The 27,544-nt window shown below is 36.9% G+C and overlaps 2 protein-coding genes and 2 long non-coding RNA genes across 9 annotated transcripts in view; all 4 read left to right on the forward strand.

Moving 5' to 3' along the window:
* Positions 1 to 18: 18 nt before the first annotated feature.
* Positions 19 to 8,687, forward strand: LOC127938491 (uncharacterized). Of its 4 annotated transcripts, none has more exons than XR_008148728.1 (4): positions 19 to 241; positions 7,416 to 7,584; positions 7,865 to 8,018; positions 8,237 to 8,687. It is a non-coding gene; the product is annotated as an uncharacterized LOC127938491 (long non-coding RNA). The 4 variants fall into 4 exon arrangements; XR_008148743.1 differs by lacking the exon at positions 19 to 241 and adding an exon at positions 6,819 to 7,075; XR_008148742.1 differs by lacking the exon at positions 19 to 241 and adding an exon at positions 6,820 to 7,063.
* On the forward strand, positions 1,388 to 5,160 carry LOC127938395 (uncharacterized). 3 transcript variants are annotated; one of them, XR_008148723.1, is made up of 5 exons: positions 1,388 to 1,912; positions 2,079 to 2,695; positions 2,794 to 2,849; positions 3,689 to 3,868; positions 4,877 to 5,160. It is a non-coding gene; the product is annotated as an uncharacterized LOC127938395 (long non-coding RNA). The 3 variants fall into 3 exon arrangements; XR_008148716.1 differs by lacking the exon at positions 4,877 to 5,160 and having other exon boundaries at positions 3,689 to 3,998; XR_008148721.1 differs by lacking the exon at positions 4,877 to 5,160 and having other exon boundaries at positions 2,098 to 2,695; positions 3,689 to 3,998.
* Positions 8,688 to 11,195: 2,508 nt separating the features above from the next.
* Positions 11,196 to 25,485, forward strand: LOC128027312 (B-cell receptor CD22-like). Its single transcript, XM_052614858.1, has 11 exons — positions 11,196 to 11,326; positions 17,985 to 18,021; positions 18,168 to 18,237; positions 18,700 to 19,041; positions 19,140 to 19,388; positions 21,074 to 21,328; positions 21,423 to 21,665; positions 21,744 to 21,837; positions 21,998 to 22,043; positions 23,824 to 24,022; positions 24,134 to 25,485. Exons 2-11 carry the CDS (start codon positions 18,007 to 18,009, stop codon positions 24,169 to 24,171), a joined length of 1,551 nt encoding a protein of 516 aa, XP_052470818.1. The 5' UTR covers positions 11,196 to 11,326; positions 17,985 to 18,006; the 3' UTR covers positions 24,172 to 25,485.
* The window catches only part of LOC128027006 (B-cell receptor CD22-like), a 62,114-nt gene continuing 45,916 nt past the window's right edge, over positions 11,347 to 27,544 (forward strand). The window contains exons 1-4 of the mRNA XM_052614672.1: positions 11,347 to 11,364; positions 11,511 to 11,580; positions 12,195 to 12,536; positions 12,635 to 12,883. Of these exons, the coding sequence (XP_052470632.1) occupies positions 11,350 to 11,364; positions 11,511 to 11,580; positions 12,195 to 12,536; positions 12,635 to 12,883 (676 nt within the window). The 5' untranslated portion in view covers positions 11,347 to 11,349. The remainder of the gene's footprint in view (positions 11,365 to 11,510; positions 11,581 to 12,194; positions 12,537 to 12,634; positions 12,884 to 27,544) is intronic.

A 27,544-nucleotide genomic window follows, 5' to 3' on the forward strand; every position in this document is an offset into this window, starting at 1 on the left:
CGTATTTTGTCCACATACCACACTGTAATGAATTGCTGTAAAAATTACAGCATTATTTTACAGCCGCGGACTGTTTTTTAATAATACAGCATATTGCTGTAAACTGCAATGCATTCTGGGGTCACGTGTAGGTCTGACTCAAATTTACAGAATTTTGCTGTAAATTTCAAATCTTCGGAGCCGCATCGTCAACGGTCGAGGAGATTAACGTTAAAGACAAGAGGAGTGATTCACAACTGTGGTAAGTGACTTCAGTTTTTTATATTTCTTGTTTGGTAGTTTATAGTATATGAATGCATCTACATTCGCGGATTATATTGGTAACCCCAGATTCAAGCATCATCCGTCCGCGGGGTGCGAGGCAGAATTGCGCGGGGTTTCAGTAGCGCGGTCGCGGTAGGATTTCACACATCCCCCGGCGCTATAGCAGCCATGGACAGAAAATCTCTGGAATCCTTCGTTATGAATGACATGTTTCAGTGCTAATAGTTTATATTCACTGTAACTTAGTGTTTATCAGCACACTTTGTCGTGATTATTTTATGATGTAAAACAACTTTGCACATGCAGTCACCCTGCTAACACACGACGTAACAGTTACGTAACGTACTGGTAATTTTTGGTAATTCCATGACTTACCAATTGACAACGTAACTACGACGTCGCATGCCCGTAATTTTATTACCATCACATTACCAACTCGCAACGTCGTCAGTACGTCCTTCCAACGTGACCAGATAACCAAGAACGTCCCAGATAGGTCCTCTATTGGTAATATATTGGTAACTTCATGACTTACTGGCAACGTAACTACAACGTCGTATGCACGTAATATCATTACCATATTTTTTTTTTTTACGTTCTTTATATGCTCTCTGAGTATAGAGCCATTTAAAAAGTGTAATTAAACTTCAGACTCAAGATTAAACGTTCCTTAAAGATAAAATATGTTTCTTTTCACCAAGTCAGAATATGGACATGCTTTTAATATATAGTGACGTGACATACAGGCGCGCGCTTCCGCAACTGACGCACCGCGCGCACAGTATTGACAAGAAAAGAGTTGTGAAACTTTCTATCTCGTAAGGAGTTATGAACGTGAAATAGTGACACAGACTGGCTACACCATCTCATCTGCAGCAGAGATTGTTGTATCAGAAGGACAGCGCGTTTGTTTGACGCACTTTTCACTTCAACTGTGTCTGACAGGAGAATTAGCTTTCTGAGGTGAGTTTTACAATTTATAATAAATAAGTTGGTTGATAAAATGTATAAAACAAAGTAAAAACAAAAGTCTAACGTCGCTAAAACCTTTTTTTATTATTTTATTGTTTTTATTAGCCTTCTAGCCGTTGAGTTACCATGGCAACCGCGTACACATCAACTGCGACAGATTTGTTAAGTAACACGTTAATATCATCCACAGTCTACTTTAAGTACTTTTTGTTAATATTTATACCTCTGCGATTATGGTATTTTTCCTGAAATGTCTGCTATCAAGTATTACGCTAGCATAGAAACATAATTAACGTTATAGCATATTAGATTTGAGCCCTTATTAATGAAAGTTTGGCCTTTTAATTACATCTTATGCCTAAAGGATCGGTTTTGATCGTTTTGTAAATGTTTTTGATGGTAATTTGTCAATAGATAAATGAAATAAAGTTAAGCTAATTAATTTAACCTAAAAATCTGCATTGTAGAGTCTATCAGTGACGTCACTCGTGGTCTAAAATGGGCTGAAACTATTTTAAACCACTGTTTCAAGCTTGTTCTGATTTATCATTGTAAACAAATATTGATAAAAAAAATTGTACAGTGATTTCAGGAGTGTCTTAAAAACCCTCTAAAACAGAGGAGAAGTTCCAAGAAAATGTCTAACGGGACCTGCTGACAGAGATAGAAAACACAGGTGATGCTACAAAGCTTATTAAATAACTTCATATTTATTTTTTTACAATATATCATCATGCATCTGTAAAATCTAAACATGTGAATTCTGGTATCTAAAGATTTTCTAAAGATTGTATGTTTTCCATATTGCTATTTTTCTTTTCTGCATTTCCCCTATTCTCTAGTTTGTTTATTTCTAATAAGGAGCTGGAGGCCGTGAAGATACAGATCCATGATATTGTGGAGAAGCAGGCCCAGCTGAGCGAGTGGAGAGCTGTGCTGGAAATATTCAGGGGTTGATGCTCATAAGTCCAGGGTAAGTATACAGCTAACCCTACTACCACCTCTACTCTGTGTGGTTCTCTGCAAAGGCCCGGTGTACCCAGGATGCGATCTTCCCAGATGTCCTTCACCCTATTTCATAGTGTAAGACATGATCCAGGCCCTGGGCGACGACCTCTCTCCATCCGCCGCCTCCGGTCTTCAGGATCTCCACCAGAACCCGATTCGCTCCACTTCGCGAGACAGAACAAAACGCTGTGATCATCAGAGACTCCATCGTCCGGCACGTTTGCGCTATGTTAGCTGAAGGTAAAGTCCACACTGACTACTTCCCTGGTGCTCATGTTCTTGATATTTCTGCACAGATTCCCGTGACCCTGAAGAGTGAGGTGGGCATCAGAGCGGACGGAGACACTGAAGAGGGACTTCAGGAGCCTGATCAAGACAGTGCGCAGCATATCGCCTGCATGATGATCATCGTGTCAGGACCACTTCCCACGTATAGATGAGGACATGAAAGGTTCAGCAGACTTTTTGCTTTAAACGAATGGTTATAGTCATGGTGTAAAGAACAGAAACTGCCTTTTGTTAATAATTGGAATCTTTTCTGGGAGCTAGGCTTTTTAGATCTCCTGTTGGACAACATCTCCAGGACACTTCGCTCCATATGACTAGTAAGCCAATTCTCAAATAACCGTTATGATGAATTTTGTTCTACACGCTCAAATAGAAGTACTACTACAATAAAGATTGTGTTTGTTCCAGTGTTAATTTTGACAGGTATTTTTGATTTAGCATTAGTCTAAACTCCACCAAACTACTGTTATAAGCATGAGCCCTGTCAGACTGGTCGTGGCGGAGGTGTTGCAACAATATATAATGATATTCTCAATGTTACCCAGAAAACAGGATACAGGTTTAACTCTTTCGAAATACTTCTGCTTAATTTTAGACTGTCAGACATGCAAAAGAAATCTAATGTATCTCTTGCTCTGGCTACTAGGGGTGTGATGAGACACTTATCCCACAAGATGAGACGAGACACGAGACTGGGTTCATGAGAGCGAGACAATATATATATATATATATATATATTTTTTTTTTAAGAAATCCTCAATGATAAAATAAATATTTCATTTTTCTCTACTCCTTTTTCGTATGACATACATTTTCACATCAATTTATTAAACATTAAAAAAAAAAAACATATTTAGGGCCCTAATTTTTTCCCCAGCATATTATTTTTTATTATTATTGTTAACAAATTCTGTATTTTAGCATGTCTAACTATTTGAATGCATAACACAACTTAATTTATTCATTTTATTTTTTCTTAAAGGTAGCCTTACTGACATAGATATAATACCTCAAAGTGTAATTACTGACCACTTCCTTGTATCGTGCATGCTGCATATTAGTGATATTAACTATATTTCCAAAATGAGCATTATGAGTTTAAGAGCCTTACATTACATTTATAACAATCATTGTTAATGTTTGAATTGTATTTCAGGGCAGTTTGTGAAAAGAGATAATCAAGAGAAGTCAGTTCCAGATCCACCCTCCACACCAGACCTCTCTCTCACGAGGATTGCTGTCTACTAGCATATTGTGTTCTTCAGCTCTTCAGACTTCGGTGGATGCAGATATTACTCAGGGACATGAACACTAGAATATTGCAAGAATAGAGAAAGTAAGAATTACTTAAGATTTTAGAATTTAATGTTAATTGCTTAAACATATACAGTATTGTTCAAAATAATAGCAGTACAATGTGACTAACCAGAATAATCAAGGTTTTTAGTATATTTTTTATTGCTACGTGGCAAACAAGTTACCAGTATGTTCAGTAGATTGTCAGAAAACAAACAAGACCCAGCATTCATGATATGCACGCTCTTAAGGCTGTGCAATTGGGCAATTAGTTGAAAGGGGTGTGTTCAAAAAAATAGCAGTGTCTACCTTTGACTGTACAAACTCAAAACTATTTTGTACAAACATTTTTTTTTTTCTGGGATTTAGCAATCCTGTGAATCACTAAACTAATATTTAGTTGTATGACCACAGTTTTTTAAAACTGCTTGACATCTGTGTGGCATGGAGTCAACCAACTTGTGGCACCTCTCAGCTGTTATTCCACTCCATGATTCTTTAACAACATTCCACAATTCATTCACATTTCTTGGTTTTGCTTCAGAAACAGCATTTTTGATATCACCCACAAGTTCTCAATTGGATTAAGGTCTGGAGATTGGGCTGGCCACTCCATAACATTAATTTTGTTGGTTTGGAACCAAGACTTTGCCCGTTTACTAGTGTGTTTTGGGTCATTGTCTTGTTGAAACAACCATTTCAAGGGCATGTCCTCTTCAGCATAGGGCAACATGACCTCTTCAAGTATTTTAACATATGAAAACTGATCCATGATCCCTGGTATGCGATAAATAGGCCCAACACCATAGTAGGAGAAACATGCCCATATCATGATGCTTGCACCTCCATGCTTCACTGTCTTCACTGTGTACTGTGGCTTGAATTCAGAGTTTGGGGGTCGTCTCAAAAACTGCCTGTGGCCCTTGGACCCAAAAAGAACAATTTTACTCTCATCAGTCCACAAAATGTTCCTCCATTTCTCTTTAGGCCAGTTGATGTGTTCTTTGGCAAATTGTAACCTCTTCTGCACATGCCTTTTTTTTAACAGAGGGACTTTGCGGGGGATTCTTGAAAATAGATTAGCTTCACACAGACGTCTTCTAACTGTCACAGTACTTACAGGTAACTCCAGACTGTCTTTGATCATCCTGGAGGTGATCATTGGCTGAGCCTTTGCCATTCTGGTTATTCTTCTATCCATTTTGATGGTTGTCTTCCGTTTTCTTCCACGTCTCTGGTTTTGCTCTCCATTTTAAGGCATTGGAGATCATTTTAGCTGAACAGCCTATCATTTTTTGCACCTCTTTATAGGTTTTCCCCTCTCTAATCAACTTTTTAATCAAAGTAGGCTGTTCTTCTGAACAATGGCTTGAACGACCCATTTTCCTCAGCTTTCAAATGCATGTTCAACAAGTGTTGGCTTCATCCTTAAATAGGGGCCACCTGATTCACACCTGTTTCTTCACAAAATTGATGACCTCAGTGATTGAATGCCACACTGCTATTTTTTTGAACACACCCCTTTCAACTAATTCAACTAATTGCCCAATTGCACAGCCTTAAGAGCGTGCATATCATGAATGCTGGGTCTCATTTGTTTTCTGAGAATCTACTGAACCTACTGGTAACTTGTTTGCCACGTAGCAATAAAAAAATATACGAAAAACCTTGATTATTCTGGTTAGTCACATTGTACTGCTATTATTTTGAACAATACTGTATATATTTAGATATATTTTTTGTGGCAGTGTGAACTGGCCATAATGCTGTATGATAGGTGTGAGATTCATTAAACTTGATTTGCTATAATACATCTGTTCATAAGCTATAGCATATTATTTTCAATGAATTATTTGTAGTGGTTTGGTTAAGGGTGTGATTAGCTGAAGATTATTGTGGGATCTTGTGATTAGTTGATGAATGTGTGCATTGTTAATGATAATATTTAAATGCAATGTACTGAGTGCCTACTAAGACTTGCATGTTGTGCATAATGTTTTGACCCTGGATGCTTACAGAAGGGTATAGATATTTCAATATATGGAAATGTATTTATTATTAATATATCTCAATCTATGTGCTTCTGTATGGGCTGAATGCTTTCATTCATATTTCGCTGTATATCCTGTTTTTATTAATAATCTGGGTGTATTACTGTTCATATTTGCTTGTTAATAAATTAACTGAATTCATTTCGAGTATGTATTCATCATTCACAGCTGCTGAAACATCCTTTAAATTAGTTTGGGCATATGAGGACATAAATTAGGTTCAAGTGCTGCATGTCCGCCCATAGAATAATTATTAAAAAAAATGACCAACTGATTACCAGCACACGACCACCGATCCGCGACGTTGCCACGACGTCGCAGTTACTTACTGGCAACGTCACAAAGTTACGTTGTGGCGACGTATACGCACCTTTCACTTTTCCGGTTGCCACGACGTAACTAGTTACGTTGCCACGACGAAACTTTGGTCACCAGATTACGTCGCAGTTACGTAACAGTTACGTAATGTTGTTAGCAGGTTAACACGGGCGCCGAAATAAAACGCGTTTCTAAAGCCTCGCGGTCAGTCAGGGTCGCTCACGGAGGATGTGTGTGTCATATAAATTCTCAGTGGTGCTTTTCTAAGAGGTTAACGTAACCAGTGAGATGTAGATTTTTTTTGAGCATTTGCTAACTTCAGGTAACGTTAATGTGAAAACTTTAACAAATCTGTTTGATATAAAGTCTGCTTTGTATAGTTAGCCTAATTTATTACCTTAGGGCGACCAAATACGTTTTCCTTGAAATTATTAAATATGCTATTTATATATATTATATATATTATGTCGGCCGGCAAATATTGTGTGTATTTTGGCACAGGGTGCACAAAGGCACCTTATCAGTGCGGTGACACTTGAACAAATGAACTGATCATGCGCGATACTGACCAATAAACAAACGAGTTGTTTTATCGCGTCTATGACTTGAATCTTATAATCAGTTGTAGTGATGGGAAGTTCGGATCATTTTACCGAATCGGACTTTTGAGTCTCGTTCAGCAAAATGAACGAATCTTTTTTCGAGTCATTTCAAATGAACGAACAACCAGAAGGTTCAGGAAGAAAAAAACAAAGTGCTTGCAGTCTGTTTCACATTAGGAGGCATTTTGCTGCATAATCGATCCACCACAAACCATATGCAACTATGGAAGCTCAACTTCCATTAAATGGACTGAAAACGCTCAAGTAACGTTATAGGTCTCAAAACGCTTGCTCTGCGCCAATGGATACACACCATAGACAGTAAAAGAAATATGTGCATGTCACAGACTGTCTGGGCATGCACTTCCGCGTTTCAGAGATCCGCCTTTTACTTTCCGTCAACATTACATTAATTAACGTTTAGAAAATTTATTTTTGACATTTGTGAATCAGTTCAGAATCGTCTGCTTATGCATTGCGATACATTTAAGAATCACATTTTTATCCCACCCCTACTAAATATAGTATGTAATGTAAATGTAAAAATCTGAAATACAAAAAAAAAAAAAAAAAATGGTATAGGTATTAATTACTATTGTGATATTGATTGTTTTAGGAGACACTTTGACAAGTGGGCACTGGATGCTGAGTATTGAAGGCGAGGTGGTGTGTGAGGGCACTCAGCCCAGTTTCCTGTCCGGCCTTGCCACTCTGTTTGCTGCTTATTACTAGTTTAATCTTGAGTATCAGGAGGAAGCAGTGTGTACCTTGGAGTTCATTCAAAGGTAATGGTTGAATTCTAACAACTTCAGAACCAGCATTTTATAGATAAGTTATATCAGAACATTCCTTTTAATAATGTTATGTTATCAGTGTTATTTCTGTTGATGCCTTTAAAACAATGTGTCTTAACTCGAGAAGAGAATATATTTGTCTCCCTATTTAACACCAGCAAGCTATTGAGTTAAATATGTTTTTTTTTTTATTATTAGTGGACATCTCCAACTTTCTTGGAGGTCCTAAAACCGCTCTTAATTACATATTGTCTGTTTCATGACCCTTTAGGTGCTTTGTGGGCATAAATCCAGAGAGAGGACCCAAAGCCAAGGGAAAAGTGCCATCGAAATAAAAACAGGACAAGTGATACAGAAGAAAATGTGTGGCAGTCAACCCACATGTTGCCACTCTTCTGTGCAAATTCCAATGGAATTTCTGAAATGTAAGGATACACACACACCAAGATTGCGTCTTCCTTTTATTGTTCTCTATCTGCCTTTGACTGTACCTCTCATCCCTCTGTCTCTCTCTGACTGTACCTCTCATCCCTGTATCTGTCACTAACTGTATCTGTCCTCCCCCTATTTGTTTCTGAAAGTATTATTATGTTTTGTAATATATCTAATGTATTGTCCTCTTTACTCTTTTCAATATTTCTAGTCACACTTTGAATCCTGGGATGGAACTTCATCTGGAGCATAATTGTTATTTGGTTGATTTTTATCTGTTTGATGGAAAGTTTGTATGACTTCTGCAAGTGCGCGGCTCCTTCCGGTCAGTCATGCATCACTTTTTTTTGTATGACTTGTTTGGCAATATTGGTCTATTCCTTAATGATGATAGCTATCTGAAAATGTCTTTGTGGTTTTTAAAGGATTAGTTCACCCAAAAATGAAAATTAAGTCAATAATTACTTATGTCGTTTCACACCCGTAAGATCTTCGTTCATCCTCACAACACATAATAAGATGTGGCTCAGTGAAGCGTGCATTTCTAGCAAGATCATTTCTTTTTTTCAATGCCCAGAAAGCCTCTAAAACATTTAAAACAATTCATGTGACTACAGTTGTTCAACCTAAATATTATAAAGCGACGAGAATACTTTTTTTGCCAACCCAAACTGCAAAAGTCACACGAACCATTGAAATTTCAAAACACTTATGACGTAACAAAGCCTCATTTACTGAAATCATCTGACTTTGGCAGTTTGATATGCTCTGATTTGAATTGAAAGATTAATAAAGCTTTGAAGCTTCATGAAGCAGTGTCATCCATCACGAGATACTGTTGAATAGTCATTATTTAGTTTTTTGGCACACAAAAAGTATTTTCATTGCTTCATTACACTAAGGTTGAACCACTGTAGTCACATAAACTGTTTTAAATATGTTTTTAGTACCTTTCTGGGCATTGGAAAGGGAAATGATCTTGCTAGCAATGTAGGCATCACTGGGCCATCAGGTTTTATAAAAAATATCTTAATGTGTGTTGTGAAGATGAACAAAGGTTTTAAGGGTGTGGAATGACATGAGGGTGAGAAATGACAGAATTTTCACTTTTGGGTGAACTGTTTTAATATGACCATGTTGGTCATGTTTCGGTTATAACGCAGTTTGAATATTTCTTTGTGTCAAGGTCCATGATGGCCATTATGTTCCAAGTAATAAAAAAGAAATCATGCCAAAATTTCATATCCATTTAAAAAAAAATGAAATAATTTTAAAATAAATAAAAATGAGTTCAAAATAATATACTTTTTATGTCATTTTTTTATGTAAATTTGAAAGTGATATATAACATTTTGACCTGTTTTTTTATAGATTTTAAAAATGTTATTTTTTTATATTTTTTTGGTGAATTAAGTTATGCATTATATAACACTTTATGCAGTTAAAGTTAAGTCAGCAATAGGGAAAATATATTGTATGCTATCATTTTACATACTTTAAATATAGCAAATACACATATGCTTTTTTTCAAAGAATTGCTTTGCACAGTAAACTACTTGAAAGTGTGCATTTGCTATTTAAATAATTGTTAAATGCCATATACAATGTATTAAAAATGCAGTATATAATATATTTTTTTGTAAAAATGCAGTATACAAAATATAAAAAAAATACTGTAAATTTTACAGTAAAATACTGGCAGCAGGGTTGCCAGCCAGTTACTGTAAATTTTACAGTAGTCTTACTGTAATTTAATTTACAGAATTTTACTGTAATTGAGAATACAGGAAAAATCTGTAAATTAAATTACAGTACGACTACTGTAAAATTTACAGTACCTGGCTGGCAACCCTGCTGCCAGTATTTTACTGTAAAATTTACAGTAATTTTTTAACAGTGCAGTCTCTGGCATCCCTATTTAGCGTATACCTTTAAATTCCACAACCTTTTCATGATTTTAACATCTTTTCTCTTTCTCCCAACGATGCTTCTTCTCGTTCAACTTGCTGTATGTTTACATTCACGAGGCAATCAACATGGCTGCCACATCCCAGAATGCAATGCGGCGCCCAAGCCCTATTACCTTTACTCCACACACCTGGTCAAAAACTCTTCACACCTGTTCACCCACTCACACACACACACACACACACCTGTTGCCCATTGTCACAGACTATATCTTCTCTCACTCTGGCTGATTTAGTTGTATCTGTGATTTGTATGTAACATTGTTTACCAGTCTTCTAGTTTTGATCTTGTCTTGTTTTGCTTTGTTGGCTTTTTGTTTCAGTTTATTAAAAGTGCTTCCCTGCATTTGGACCCAGACCCTGTTTATTCCACAGCGCTCTTTGCCATGCCATGACACTCTGTTAGAGTCACATTAGAAAAACTCTGATGTTTCTATTTAATTAAATATTCAAAGCTCCTATAACAAGTGATTAATGGACAGTTTTTATGTTGACATTTCCTTTTGAAACAGGAAGTTTAGGTGCAACGTCACAGGGCTACTGAATATCCAATAGTGTTTATTTACGTCACAGCGTTAAACATGAATTGCCACTTTGCTACGTGTTAGTGAGTGTCAGGTGGTTTAGGGGAGGGACTTTCTCACTCTTCAGAGCATCTGATTGGACAGAAATCTGCATATAATCACATCATGGTTATTTGTGGCCCTTTTGCTCAGAAGTGAATGTGTTTATAAACGCCTGTTGTTTTAAAGAAGCTCAGCAGCACATAGAAGAGCTCCGGGCTGATACACATGAACTAAGAGCAAACAACTCCTGTCTTGAGCTAATTTGATCTTTAATAAAAAACTGTTTTATTTTCTTAATCTAAAGAACATTAAGCCATTTGAATATCAATTCTGATTTGTAATGAGAGAGATTATACTGTAAACTGCTCCAGCATTCATACAACAATCAAAACATGTCTGGGCTTCAGCAAATACAGTTAATTTGTTTCCAAGTTCTTCATGGATCCAGATGAAAGATAAAAGACTTTTGAAAGAGTAATCTGTCTAACAGAATGATTTATACTTGATTTATTTTACTGTAAATATGGCTTTTGATGGACAATTACACATTGGATAATATTACAACTAAAGTCTGGTTACACAGTCTGAAACATCTTTTGGAAATGTCTTTCAATTAAACTTATGTCTATTTTAATGTTATTTTTTGTACGTTTGCATTCAGTGATGTTATTTTCTTGCTGAAGAAGGGAACTTCAACTATTTCCACTGCTGGGTATTAAAAAAGTGTTAACCACACAGAGTCTAAAAGTGTGTGTTATACAGAGTTCAGTCATTTGTCTGCAGCTGATCTGATGAGCTTCAACACGGTAAGACAAACACACTCATACTTCAATGAAAACTGATGATTATTGCTCATATAACACACGAGTCTTAATGTGAGAAATGTTAAGAATAGGGAGATGTAGATGTACTGTTCATGAGTGTATAAGAGCGGATTAATGCTGTATTATAGATATATTTGACGCTGATGTCGGTCAGAATGGCTCCTCGTCTTCCTCTGATCTTTCTGCTCATGATTCACGGTCAGTCTCTGTTACGTTCACATTACAAACTCCTGATGGTTTTATTTAATTTTATTATCAAAGGTAAAAAGTTAGGCTTTGCAGACAGATTCTGATTTAATTTTATTTTTTTCAGAAGAAAGTGTTTAGTTCAACTAAAAGCCACACAACTCATATTTTTATGTCACTGGGTCTTTAATAAAAGCAGCTTTAAGTCTTGTTTTTAATCAGCTAATACATTTTTTTTATTTTTTTTTTTTTATTATTATTTGAAAGTGCAGCTTGTATTTGTGGCAGATTTTTTTGTTTTTTTTTCTGTTTGTTTTTTTCCTTGGTTTTTCCTGGTTTCTGTATTATCCACCATGAAAAAGTCATGAAGTCATTCACAATAGATGATAAAATAAAAAGCATAGGTTCTGAAATAAATTATAATATAATATAATATAATATAATATAATATAATATAATATAATATAATATAATATAATATATATTAATAATTATAATTTAATTATTTATAATATAATTATTTTCTGTAATGTGTCAGTTTTCAAGTTGCAAAAATCTGCATTATTCACATACTGTCCATTATAGCTGATAAAACAATTTTCCTCCTGATGTATTCTGTGTTTCAGTGGTTTCTGCTGGTTGGGGTGTGAGTTACAGTCCTTCACACATCTGTGCACTAAAGACCTCATCAGTGATAATGAACTGCACTTATACATACCCTACTGGATATAAGATTGAGAAAGTGTTCTGGACCAAAAACCCTGTAAAGGGTAAAGAGACTCCAGATCTGTGTGAGGATCCTGAATACAGTCAGAGGCTTCAGTATCTGGGAGACAAACAGCAGAACTGCACCATCAGACTGAGTCATGTGACACAGAAAGATGAACACATGTACTGTTTCAGATTCATCACTGATAAACCTGATGGAAAATGGCTTGGTCATCCAGGAGTGACTCTTACTGTCACAGGTGACTTTCATGAGGCTGAGCTCTTCTTCTGTGCATTATGTTGAATAATAATCAGTGTATGACAGCAGCACTAGATATAATGTGTGTGTTGTGTTCAGATCTTCAGGTGGAGGCTCCTGAGAGAGTGACAGAGGGTCATAATGTCAGTCTGACATGTAAAAGCAGCTGCACTCTGACTGACAGAGCAACATTCATCTGGTACAGAAACTCACAGCCATTAACTGAGAGAAGAGACAGAAACAATCAACTCCTGCTGCAGTCAGTCAGAAGAGAGGATGCAGGCAGATACAGCTGTGCTCTACATGGACACACTTACATCTCTCCTGCTGCTCAGCTCAATGTCACCTGTGAGTATGAAAAAAAAAAAAAATTATATATATATATATATATAAAAATTCTTTTTTTTTGTAAAGCAGCAGTTCAAAACTTCACATCTCTGATAAATGGTCAGTGTGATTTTTGGGAGCTCTTGTTCTAAACTTTTATTATATTATATATATAATTCTGGCAATATCCGATTAGAGTGTGAACTGCACAGAATCCTCAGAATTAAACACAACTCTGCTTCAGTGTTATTTTATCACTCTGTAGATGGGGACTATATATAATTATCACAAACAGCTCGGAGACCCAAAGGTTGAGGATCCACATGCAGTTCATTGTGATAATCCAGAAACATATTCAGCTAAACAGAAAATAGTTCAAAACACACAGACAAAAAAAAAAAGAACAAAAAATACCAGGACAGAAACTCAGGTAAACAGGGCTAGTCCAGAAAACAAGCTACAGGCTCAAAACATAAGCAAGGAACTGACAAACACAGAACACATTCAAGACTTTGTAATGAGTGAGAAGAGATATCCAGACTTACATACGGTGAGCAAGGCACCAAACACCTGCTCCCCGGGCGCCACAGCTAATGTCTGTCCACTGCTCCAGGTGTGTGTTCACAATGTGTGTGTATTTGTGTTTGTTTTCACTACTTACTGCTGCATATGTGCACTTAAAATGGTTAAATGTGTTGAACTCCTGGACAGACAAAACTTTGTCTTCCTTTTTTTTTTTTGACAACTTTATTCTTCCCAGTTCAAAGTTGGAGTTAGTATTCACACGCAAGAATTTCTACACACACACACACACACACACACACACACACACACACACACACACACACCACACACACACACACACACACACACACACACACACACACACACACACACACACACACACAATCAACAGGTCACGGTCGCTGATGACACCTCTCTTCTGTTTACCTCTGATCTCGTATATATTCCCCTTATAAAACTTAAGTTCACATCTGGTTCAAAAGTGTCAATTGCAGCACCAGAGCACAAATTCAGGGTATGAGACGCCATACATGGCTACACCTCACATTATGGGAAATGTAGTCCTTTATAGAGGGGAAGTAGTCTGGGATGCAGTGCCCTCTGGTGGCTATCAAAGACACTCCATCTAGTGACCCGACAATAATGTTTAACTCCTGTTTAATTTCTGTGTGGTCATAGTACTGAACTGACCAACAAAAAACAAACAAAGACAGCACGCAGCACGCTGTCATTCACAAGTAAACACGGAGGCCACTCAAGTCAGCATTTACGTGTTCATTTATACGATGACGTGCCACTGGATCCAGTGAGAGCATGCAGAAAAGATAAATGGACATGGACAAGAAGAAAGAGAGCAAGTTTTCATGTTATAGAGTTGTCACCGAGTCCCAATGAGTCGAAAAAATGTGCTGGAAAAAATAAAATGAATAAATTTGGGCCACTTTCACCTGCAGTCTGAATGTATTCACTGTGACTTAAATGAATGTAATCCACCTACAGTACTGCAGTGCTTTAGAAGTAAATACAAATGATTTCAACTATGTATGCTATAAAACTTAAATATATTTACAAAAACTGTATGTGTCCTTTTGTGCCTAGCAGTGATGCTAATTTTTGTCATAAAAACAGTAAAACCTGTCACATATAAATGAAGGTTTTTGTACAATACTGACTCCTGTAGATCCTCAAGAGAATCCTGTGATCTCCATCAGTCCATCTGTAATAGTGGAGGGAGATTCAGTGACTCTGATCTGCAGCAGTGCTTCAAACCCTCCTGCTCTGAACTTCAGCTGGTTTAAGGAGAATCAAAGCTCAGCTGTTGGATCTGGACAGAGTTTCAGTGCACTACAGAGTGGACGCTTCTACTGTGAGGCTCACAATCAACATGGATCTCAGAGATCAGACGCTGTTACTGTCACAGGTGAAGCTTTTATTAACACACTCCTGGATCTTCACATCATTCATCAGTTTGTTAATTATGATAATCTTCATCTTTCAGTTCATCCTGGAGCTGATAGGAATGTGATTGTGATCGCAGCAACATCTGGAGGATTATTCATCATCATCATCATCATCATCATCATCATCATATGGTTTATACTGTGAGTTCAATTATAAACTACATTGACTGTATAAGTTCCTTTGGTTTAACGGAACAAAATGTATAAGCTGTTTGTGATTATAAGTAACCTTTTAAAACATTCATATTTTCTATTAATTTAATGCTGTCGTCCATATGTTGTTAATGTGATTTTAACAGGAAACAAAGGTGTGTTAAAACTGAAGATAACAGAGTGAAACAGGTAAAACATTCATGAAACTGTATCTGCAGCGTCCTCAGGTGGTGTGACAGATGATTTAAGCAATAAAAATATAAAAACATTTATTTAAATTGAAATGTTTGTTTAAACTTGTTTAACTGTTCTCATAACCTGAACACAAAACAAACATAAACCATGAGCAGATGAGTCTGATTCACAATTAAATGACTCATGAGTCTGTTGTTTTAATGAATCATTTAAAAGCCTGATCAGTTCAGGATTTACTGATGTGTATCAGTCTGTGAGTTCATTTTCCCCTCTAAAAATCTCCTAGATTTAACATTGTGCTATACATGTTTGCTTATATAATGTGCTCCTATGTTCTTTCTCTTTCTCTGTAGATCTCTGATCCTGACACATATACAGCTCTTGAGCTCAAGTCCACGACCTCTGACCTCTACGACACACTCACAGTAAGTGAGACGTCAAAGTCAGATCATCATCACAGATGATCACATGACCATCTCTCTCTCTCTTCCTCACAGACCGTTCGTCCCAGACCTCCTGAAGACTCTTGATCCTAAACATGAGAATCCATCAGTAAAGCCGAGTTCAGACCGCATGATTTTCAAAGAAGTTGGGTCACTGTTCTTTTCACTCTGCAAGACTATCTTGGCCAGCATTCAGTCACTGCTGTGTTCACACTGCACGATGGATCGGTGACAGAAGGTTTCACACTGCATGACTTTACAATAGGAAGAATCGCCGACAACTCTGTCTGGCACGCAAACTACATTTCACAACCAAACACCCGCGAGATGTGACAAGGAAACAACGCGATATCATGCGTGCAAGACCGGAGTTTTCACGTGAGACTGGGATAGCTCCGATGAAACGTCAAACAGACACGGGTGCTCCTGCTAAATTTATACTAATTTATCTTCCATTTCATCGGTCCAAATAGACAGAGAAGAAAGCCTTTTTCTGAAATGAAGCAATGCTTGCTGATATTGTGGTCTATAACTCCTCCCTGAACTCCCGCTGCTCTGTATCTTGCTCTCTCATTGGCTGTCAGTCATCGCCGATGTAGTTTTCAGTCAGAACACTTTTCAGACAGCATGATTTTGATTCGTCGGCGATTCTCTCAGATTGCGTCTGTGCTCATTCACACTGCGTGATTGTCACTCGCATGAACGAGCACAGATTAGCCTGTGATTTCGGGCATTTGTCGGCGATTTCTCAAAACCTGTGGGCAGTATCCCACCACTCCTGCCTGCGACTCCGCACCCACACGTTTCTCTGTACCAACGTTGCTAACACTCTGCTCCACAAAACGCCATGGCCAAAAACCTTGCTCTTTGCAAAAAGAGCTCCGCTGTTGACTACACTGTTGTTGACATCCGTGTTTAACGTTACTTCCGCAAACAACGAGTGATGTCGTTCACCGTTGAGTACTCTTCTGCGCATGCGGGTCACTTCTGGGTCATTTCACGTTCACACAGGAGATCACAAAAGGTCGCATTTAATTGGAAATGTGAACGGCCTTGCAAAAAAATCAATTTTTTCAAAAAATCGGAATTGAGCATTAAGCCCTGCAGTGTGAACGTAGCCTCAGATCAACAGGAAGATGCTGCAGTGAGAGGCGGAGCACAAAGGAACCAATCCAGAGCTATGTGGGCGGATCCACATATGATTGACAGCTGTCATTAGTGAAGAGTCACTGAAGCGTTTCTTTTTTCTTTTTTTTTTTGTGTTATAGCTTAAATGCATGATGTAATGGTGGAATACAATGAAAGTTAAAAGCTGGTTGTGTAAATATATAATGTTATAAATAATTCAGCAGAACAAAATAAGTGATGTTCAGTGGTGAAATACAAGCTCATTGTTTTCTTATTTCACAACATTTTCCTGCGCTTTAATCATAATTGATCATTGTATCATGATATACTGAACAACATCATAACTGTGCACCTCACAACAGACGATGTATTGTTTTATGTTGTCAAAGTGCTACTTGCTCAGTATGATCTGTTATTATGTCTGTGTTTCTCTCAAACTTCCAGCAGAGGTCACATCTCTGCTCCTGACATCAACACTGTCAATCATCTTTATTCATCTTCATGTGTATGTTGTTTTATTCTGTACTGTGTTTAAAGTCCTTCATATGTTTGTATTATAACTCTGAACACATTCATTCAGCATCTCCTCTGGTTTCTTCAGTCTCTCTTTACTTCATTATTAATTGAATCATATGTGTTTGTTTGTATTTCCTGCTTCAGGCAGCAAAAGACATTATGTCCTTTGAATATCATTTCTGATTGGTCAGTTTTGTAATGAGAGAGTTTATTCTGTAAACCTCCTCTGATATTCATGAAGTAATATAAACTCAGCTGGGCTTCAGCAAATAAAAGAAAAGTAAAATAAAAATGTATTTTACTAAATAAGTATCCAAAAGAGATTTGAGTGTGTAGAATGTGGAAAATAATGATATTTTATTTATTTTTTTTTAAATATGGCTTTTTCTTAGAATGTCTTTGGGTTGTTAAATTGGCAATTGATTATCAAAGAATATACACTGAATAGACAAAAACACTAGCTTATATTAAAACTAAAGCCGGGTTACACAGCCCTTTTCTCTAAATACCTTTTGGAAATGTGCTCAAATTTACTTAAATTGCCATTTTCTTGCAAATTTTTAGTTAGTTTGAGTTCATTGATATTATTTTTCTGTTGATGGAGGGAACTTCAACTATTTCTGCTGCTGTGCATTAAAATAGTGTTAACCACAAAGCATTAACCAGCCAGTAAAGATAAAGTGCACGTGTTAAAACAGTCAGTCATTCGTCTGCTGCTGATCTGATGAGCTTCAACACGGTAAGACAAACACACTCATACTTCAATGAAAACTGATGATTATTGCTCATATAACACACGAGTCTTAACGTGAGAAATGTTAAGAATAGGGAGATGTAGATGTACTGTTCATGAGTGTATAAGAGCTGATTAATGCTGTATTATAGATATATTTGACGCTGATGTCGGTCAGAATGGCTCCTCGTCTTCCTCTGATCTTTCTGCTCATGATTCACGGTGAGTCTCTGTTACGTTCACATTATGGTTATTATTTTATTCTATTTGCAAAAATACCATAATGAGTGAAACATTTGCAGTTTTTTATGCTTTATGTTGAGGTACTTCCTTTTGAAACAGGAAGTTAAGCTGTGCAGATCATGAATATTTTTGCACACTTTTTTACAAAGAAAACTAACATTTTAATGTCACTGCGTCTTTAATATAATCATATTTTTCTGATTAATATATATAGTGTTTTATAGTGCAGCATGTTGTTCACGGCTGATTTATTTGCCCTTGTCTCTATTTGTTTATTTCTGTAACATTCTCCATTAAAGCTGAAGTCATTCACACTTAGATCAATAATAACAATTCATATATTTTTAGAAGATTATATTAATATTCCCTTTAATAAGTCACTGTTTTTAAGTAGTGAAGAGTATTATCATGTTATGGTCCAGTTTAACTTCTGTGTTTCAGTGGTTTCTGCTGGTTGGGGTGTGAGTTACAGTCCTTCACACATCTGTTCACTAAAGAACTCATCAGTGATAATGAGCTGCACTTATACATACCCTACTGGATATAAGATTGAGAAAGTGTTCTGGACCAAAAACCCTAGAGAGGGTGAAGAGCCTCCAGATCTGTCTGTGGATCCTGAATACAGTCAGAGGCTTCAGTATCTGGGAGACAAACAGCAGAACTGCACCATCAGACTGAGTCATGTGACACAGAAGAACCAACACATGTACTATTTCAGATTCACAACTGATAAACCTGATGGAAAATGGACTGCAGATCCAGGAGTGACTCTTACTGTCACAGGTGACTTTTATGAGGCTGAGCTCTTCTTCTGTGCATTATGTTGAATAATAATCAGTGTATGACAGCAGCACTAGATATAATGTGTGTGTTGTGTTCAGATCTTCAGGTGGAGGCTCCTGAGAGAGTGACAGAGGGTCATAATGTCCGTCTGACATGTAAAAGCAGCTGCACTCTGACTGACAGAGCAACATTCATCTGGTACAGAAACTCACAGCCATTAACTGAGAGAAGAGACAGAAACAATCAACTCCTGCTGCAGTCAGTCAGAAGAGAGGATGCAGGCAGATACAGCTGTGCTCTACATGGACACACTTACATCTCTCCTGCTGCTCAGCTCACTGTCACCTGTGAGTATCAATTTAAGTTTTTTTTTTTTTTTTCAAAAGCAGCAGTTCAAAACTTCATATCTCTGATAAATGGTCAGTGTGTTTTGTGGGAGCTCTTGTTATAAACCTTTGTAAAAACAAACAAACAAACAAAAAGCTATAAAACAACAACAACAAAAAACCTTTATTCACATTGCATTTTTCATTTTATTCCACATATTTGATTTATATGTGTAGCTGTTTACATTATTTTCTTTCTATCTTTTTTTGTTCTTTTGTATAATTCTGGCAATATCAGATTAGAGTGTGAACTGCACAGAATCCTCAGAATTAAACACAACTCTGCTTCAGTGTTATTTTAACACTCTGTAGATGGGGACGATATATAATTATCACAAACAGCTCAGAGACCCAAAGGTTGAGGATCCACATGCAGTTCATTGTGATAATCCAGAAACATATTCAGCTAAACAGAAAATAGTTCAAAACACACAGGCAAGCAATAAAAAAAATACAGGGCTAGTCCAGAAAACAAGCTACAGGCTCAAAACATAAGCAAGGAACTGACAAACACAGAACACATTCAAGACTTTGTAATGAGTGAGAAGAGATATCCAGACTTACATACGGTGAGCAAGGCACCAAACACCTGCTCCCCGGGCGCCACAGCTAATGTCTGCCCACTGCTCCAGGTGTGTGTTCACAATGTGTGTGTATTTGTGTTTGTTTTCACTACTTACTGCTGCATATGTGCTCTTGAATGGGTTAAATGTGTTGCACTCCTGGACAGACAAAACGTCATCTTCCTTTTTTTTTTTTACAACTTTATTCTTCCCAGTTCAAAGTTGGAGTTAGTATTTATATGCGAGAATTTCTACACACACACACACACACACACACACACACAGACACACACACACACACACACACACACACAATCAACAGGTCACGGTCGCTGATGACACCTCTCTTCTGTTTACCTCTGATCTCGTATATATTCCCCTTATAAAACTTAAGTTCACATCTGGTTCAAAAGTGTCAATTGCAGCACCAGAGCACAAATTCAGGGTATGAGACGCCATACATGGCTACACCTCACATTATGGGAAATGTAGTCCTTTATAGAGGGGAAGTAGTCTGGGATGCAGTGCCCTCTGGTGGCTATCAAAGACACTCCATCTAGTGACCCGACAATAATGTTTAACTCCTGTTTAATTTCTGTGTGGTCATAGTACTGAACTGACCAACAAAAAACAGTAACAAAGACAGCACGCAGCACGCTGTCATTCACAAGTAAACACGGAGGCCACTCAAGTCAGCATTTACGTGTTCATTTATAAGATCACGTGCCACTGGATCCAGTGAGAGCATGCAGAAAAGATAAATGGACATGGACAAGAAGAAAGAGAGTTTTCATGTTATAGAGTTGTCACCGAGTCCCAATGAGTCGAAAAATGTGCTGGAAAAAATAAAATGAATAAATTTGGGCCACTTTCACCTGCAGTCTGAATGTATTCACTGTGACTTAAAAGTAATTCACCTACAGTACTGCAGTGCTTTAGAAGTAAATACAAATGATTTCAACTATATATGCAATAAAACTTAAATATATTTACAAAAGCTGTAAATATATTTAAATATAAATGTAAATATAGAAAACCTGTCAGATATAAATGAAGGTTTTTGTACAATACTGACTCCTGTAGATCCTCCAGAGAATCCTGTGATCTCCATCAGTCCATCTGTAATAGTGGAGGGAGATTCAGTGACTCTGATCTGCAGCAGTGATTCAAACCCTCCTGCTCTGAACTTCAGCTGGTTTAAAGGAGGAATGTTTGTAGGATCTGGAAGAATCTACAGCATCTCAAACATCAGCTCTGATCACAGTGAAGAATACAAGTGTAGATCCATCAATGAACATGGAGAGAAATACTCTGATGCTGTGACTTTAAACGTCACGTGTGAGTATATTAGATTGTTTTTATAATTTTAGCTCACATTAATATTTTTTTGATGTATAAGAGGTCATAATAATAATATGGTGATTGTTATTAGATCCTCCCAGGAACGTCTCAGTGTCTATAACTGGATCAGGTGTAATATTGGAGGGAGATTCAGTGACTCTGATCTGCAGCAGTGATTCAAACCCTCCTGCTCTGAACTTCAGCTGGTTTAAGGAGAATCAAAGCTCAGCTGTTGGATCTGGACAGAGTTTCAGTGCACTACAGAGTGGACGCTTCTACTGTGAGGCTCACAATCAACATGGATCTCAGAGATCAGACGCTGTTACTGTCACAGGTGAAGCTTTTATTAACACACTCCTGGATCTTCACATCATTCATCAGTTTGTTAATTATGAGGATCTTCATCTTTCAGTTCATCCTGGAGCTGATAGGAATGTGATTGTGATCGCAGCAACATCTGGAGGATTATTGACCATCATCATCATCATCATCATATGGTTTATACTGTGAGTTCAATAATAAAAAAACCTGCAGATTATATATTTTCACTTTTGTTCTGATGTAGTAGAAATGTCTCATGCATTTTTGATTTTTAGTAATCCTTAAGAATAGCATTCATATTTTGTCTCATTTTTCATATGCTGTTAATGTCTGTCATTATAACAGGATGAAAAGAAAGAGTGTTAAAACTGAAGATCTCACAATGAAAAAGGTAAATCATCCACAACAGGACTTTACAAAAACAATTGATCAAATTCTGTCCTATTCTTCTTCCATGTACTGAAAATCTACTTCAGATCAAACTGATGTACAGTCTTGTTCAAAATAATAGCAGTACAATGTGACTAACCAGAATAATCAAGGTTTTTAGTATATTTTTTATTGCTACGTGGCAAACAAGTTACCAGTAGGTTCAGTAGATTGTCAGAAAACAAACAAGACCCAGCATTCATGATATGCACGCTCTTAAGGCTGTGCAATTGGGCAATTAGTTGAATTAGTTGAAAGGGGTGTGTTCAAAAAAATAGCAGTGTCTACCTTTGACTGTACAAACTCAAAACTATTTTGTACAAACATTTTTTTTTTTCTGGGATTTAGCAATCCTGTGAATCACTAAACTAATATTTAGTTGTATGACCACAGTTTTTTAAAACTGCTTGACATCTGTGTGGCATGGAGTCAACCAACTTGTGGCACCTCTCAGCTGTTATTCCACTCCATGATTCTTTAACAACATTCCACAATTCATTCACATTTCTTGGTTTTGCTTCAGAAACAGCATTTTTGATATCACCCACAAGTTCTCAATTGGATTAAGGTCTGGAGATTGGGCTGGCCACTCCATAACATTAATTTTGTTGGTTTGGAACCAAGACTTTGCCCGTTTACTAGTGTGTTTTGGGTCATTGTCTTGTTGAAACAACCATTTCAAGGGCATGTCCTCTTCAGCATAGGGCAACATGACCTCTTCAAGTATTTTAACATATGCAAACTGATCCATGATCCCTGGTATGCGATAAATAGGCCCAACACCATAGTAGGAGAAACATGCCCATATCATGATGCTTGCACCTCCATGCTTCACTGTCTTCACTGTGTACTGTGGCTTGAATTCAGAGTTTGGGGGTCGTCTCACAAACTGCCTGTGGCCCTTGGACCCAAAAAGAACAATTTTACTCTCATCAGTCCACAAAATGTTCCTCCATTTCTCTTTAGGCCAGTTGATGTGTTCTTTGGCAAATTGTAACCTCTTCTGCACATGCCTTTTTTTTAACAGAGGGACTTTGCGGTGGATTCTTGAAAATAGATTAGCTTCACACAGACGTCTTCTAACTGTCACAGTACTTACAGGTAACTCCAGACTGTCTTTGATTATCCTGGAGGTGATCATTGGCTGAGCCTTTGCCATTCTGGTTATTCTTCTATCCATTTTGATGGTTGTCTTCCGTTTTCTTCCACGTCTCTCTGGTTTTGCTCTCCATTTTAAGGCATTGGAGATCATTTTAGCTGAACAGCCTATCATTTTTTGCACCTCTTTATAGGTTTTCCCCTCTCTAATCAACTTTTTAATCAAAGTACGCTGTTCTTCTGAACAATGTCTTGAACGACCCATTTTCCTCAGCTTTCAAATGCATGTTCAACAAGTGTTGGCTTCATCCTTAAATAGGGGCCACCTGATTCACACCTGTTTCTTCACAAAATTGATGACCTCAGTGATTGAATGCCACACTGCTATTTTTTTGAACACACCCCTTTCAACTAATTCAACTAATTGCCCAATTGCACAGCCTTAAGAGCGTGCATATCATGAATGCTGGGTCTCATTTGTTTTCTGACAATCTACTGAACCTACTGGTAACTTGTTTGCCATGTAGCAATAAAAAAATATACGAAAAACCTTGATTATTCTGGTTAGTCACATTGTACTGCTATTATTTTGAACAAGACTGTACATCTTTTAATTAATAATGATGTGTTTTCTTGTCTTTCAGAATGATCTCTACTCTGATGTTTCAGTTCATGACGAGTCTCTTTCTGAACCCGATCCAGTCAATGATGCTCTGTATGCCAGTGTGAAACCCAGCACATCCAGAGGAGAAACTCCTGAATCCAGAGATACTGAGGAGATCCAGTACGCAGCTGTCCAATATCACCGAAAGAAAGAGAGGAACAGACCGGAAGAAGATGAATGTCAGTATGATGATATAAGAGTTCATCAGCTGTAGAAAACAACACCTTCACCAGCACAGATCATTTAATCTGAGCTGTAACACTGTTGTGCTGTTTGTTTGTTTTTTTTAGGCGATCAAATGTTCAAACTGTGGAAGATTCATCTGTGATCTACAACAGCATCAAGTGAATGATACAGACCAGTGAACAAAAAGCCTGTGCTCCACTCTTTAATGAGCGATTGTTGAAAAAAAAAATCAAACCACAACCATTATAAACATGTTTAACATCCCCATTAAGATTAATTTGTTATTTTTTCATCACAACATTTTCCACCAATTTGAATTGAACATTTCATCTTCAGACCATGTCAACTAAAAAGAAATCAAGTCGATCATTCACAGCATTTTCGAATAATGCGCAAATAAATTTGCCCAAGAGCTCACTTTTGACCGAACATGCTATATTTTACGAATACATTGGTGTACTGTTACGAAACGTGGTATCTCTTCAACGCCAGGCCCTGAAGGTGCTCAACATTATTTTGTGATAGTAATAAAAACTGTAATGAAATTTCAAAATTTCATTAAAAACAAAAACCTTGATATTTCTTAAAATTAATTTAGCCTATCGTCATGAAATTGGAAAAAAAAAATACTACTAGAGTAGAGAACTAAAAAAAGAGAAAACTATAGTTAGGAAAAACTAGAGTAACTAATAAAAGTAAAGGCCGAAGGCAAATAAATAAGGAAAGTAGTGATGTGACATTACACCGAACATTGAAGCTTGTATCCAAAGACACACAACATCACAAAGTGAAGAACTGTACTAAAGCTTGATTCAATTTACCATTTCGACAAGCTAAAAACTGTACATGTCATGTATCTGTACAAATCAGAATCAGAATCAGAATAATCTTTATTTCCAGATATGTTTACACATGAGGAATTTGTTTTAGTGACAGAAGCTTCACAGCGCAACAGAATGACAAAAACACAGATAAGAAAAGAATCATATACAAATAGACAAATAGACAATGTACAAAATAGCAAAAACATGAAATATAATATAGACAATTGTGTATGTAAAAGTATGATATGTGCAAAGTTGAAATGTAAAAAAGTAGAAAGAACTAGTGACAGGATGAGATTTGGATTTATCAATGCTGATGAACTGTGACCTGTCTAAGAGATATGAACCTAGCCACTGTAAGACAGTATCAGTAATACCGATCTCCAACAAACAAGATACAGTATCAGTACAGACTGACAAACAGTATCAAAATCTACTCAGGTCTAGAAGAACCAGAAGACTAAGGACATCTGAATCATAAGCAAGGAGGAGGTCGTTCACAACTCTTAGTACACTGTAAACCGCGACAAGTTAACTTAACTCAAACCGTTTGAGTAAACAGATTGCCTTGATTTAAACCCTGTAAGTTTTAAAACTTTGCATTCAAGTAATTAAGTGATTAACTAAGTGCTGATTGAGAATTAGTGAACAGCTGCTGTTAACAAACAGAATCACTGAAGAAAAGAGAAACACAAGAACTACTACAACTGACTTCAGACACAGACTTAGATGAAATCAACTGAAATAAAATACATGAAATCTCTCAAGATCTGATTAAACAACCCCACAAACAGCATCACCAGCTCCACTTATTAATAACCAGACTGACTTTATTTCTGTCAGACGTCTACAGAAGATCTGATTGAGAATGAACTAAGGTTTAGATGTTGATTTATTGTTTCATTTGAAGTAACCATGTTAGAGATCAGTGTCTGCTTTAGTTGGGCTCTTGACCCTTGATTTCTGTCTTAGTCTTTTCTCTGGCTGTTATAACCGTGTGTTTCTAAAACACATTTGTTGTAATTCAACAGGAGCTGCACCTCCTGTTGCTCCTATTGCTGCTGCCGTTCCTGCAGTTAATGCAACAAATCCTACTTTAGCAGCTATTGCTCCTAATACAGCTCCTCCTACTCCACCTGTTCCTCCTCCAACTGCTGCTCTAATACCGTATTTTTTATGTCTAATCTTATCCTGAGCCTCCTTATAGACCTGCTCAGTGTATCTTTTGTATCCGGCAGTTTGCCTCAGCTCGTTTATATCTTTCAGAAGTTCATTGACTTGAGATCTATCTTTATCTTTATTATTAAAAACATGAGAACCTCCTGAACACTGATAAACTACTGACTTCAGTGATTCACATTTTTTTATATATCTGTCTATTGACACATGTAACTGATCTCCATGAGTAAAAAGCACTGTTGTGTGTAGTAAGGCCTTTGCTCCAAAATTATTCTTGATCCACTGCACAACTTTACAGTTGTCCTCTGTGAATGTCTGACCTAGTTTGATCACCAGCAGAAACACATCAAAACCATGCTGTGTACTCTGTAATATATTCTGTAATATTCTTTGATGTATCGGAGATTCCTACAGTGTCGAACACCGTGATTGTTTGTCCATGCACCACAGCTTGTGCTGAATCAAAGGTTTTAGTCACAGATGCAGAAGAAAAATCTTCTTCAAATGGTGTTCTATCGTCTCCTATGATGGTGTTTCCTGATGCACTCTTTCCTGCTCCAGTACTGCCCAGCAGTATCATATTAATTTCTGATGGGGTAAATAAGACAGATGGATGGATGGATGATGAAATATTCAGCATGAAATATTCAGTACTTACGTTGAGGTTGCTCCATGATGATGCTCTCCATGTTGCCTGTGATTTCAATTAAAAGGTTAATTTTCAAGAGTACAGAGAAATATTTACTAAGTAACCCAGATCACAATAAATGGGTCCATAAATGTGGTTTAGTACACATGAGCAGTTCAAATAAGTGCACGGGCTGACATACATTCAAAAAACCCAAATTAATATGTTGGCTGTCCTCTTCAAACTGGTCACAGAAGCAAAACAGCAGTCTCTCAACAAACATGTATGAGATGCCTCATTCTGATTGGTTAATCAAAGACTTACTACATCTGGGGTATTGACATAGACATTTGTGAACTCAGTGGGAACTGAATTTACACATGGCAATGAAATAAATGATGTGATAAAACAGCATTTGAAAACTATTGGCTAATTATGAGTAAATTATTACGGCCATTCCTTCCTAAAACATCGGACTAAATCTGATCTCCGACCAAGTATTCCATACTTACTCATTTATAAATGAAAATGTTGACAATTCACCTGAAACTGAACAAAAAAACTTGTGTTGATAATAAGTTTTAATCAGAGAATGAGGAAAAGAAAAGATAATAAAAAGTGGCTTCCTAATTTTTCAGTGTAGCTCTTTATGTTAAGCCTGCTCACTGTTTCACCTTTCTTTAAACAACAAAGCACTGTATTTTATACATATCTTTAGTAGAAAAGCTAAATTACAGCTCAATCAGTCTCAGTAATATTTGAATGGACAGTCCTGTTTAGTTTCTACCCTGCTGCAATGTTCATGTATTCCTTATAAAGGATCAGTTATATTGGCAAGCATTAATGCTTAAAACCTTGATTAGATGATTCAGGTGTGTTTAATT

This window comes from Carassius gibelio, chromosome A1, assembly GCF_023724105.1.
Source record: "Carassius gibelio isolate Cgi1373 ecotype wild population from Czech Republic chromosome A1, carGib1.2-hapl.c, whole genome shotgun sequence".
In the NCBI taxonomy this organism is placed as follows: domain Eukaryota; kingdom Metazoa; phylum Chordata; class Actinopteri; order Cypriniformes; family Cyprinidae; genus Carassius; species Carassius gibelio.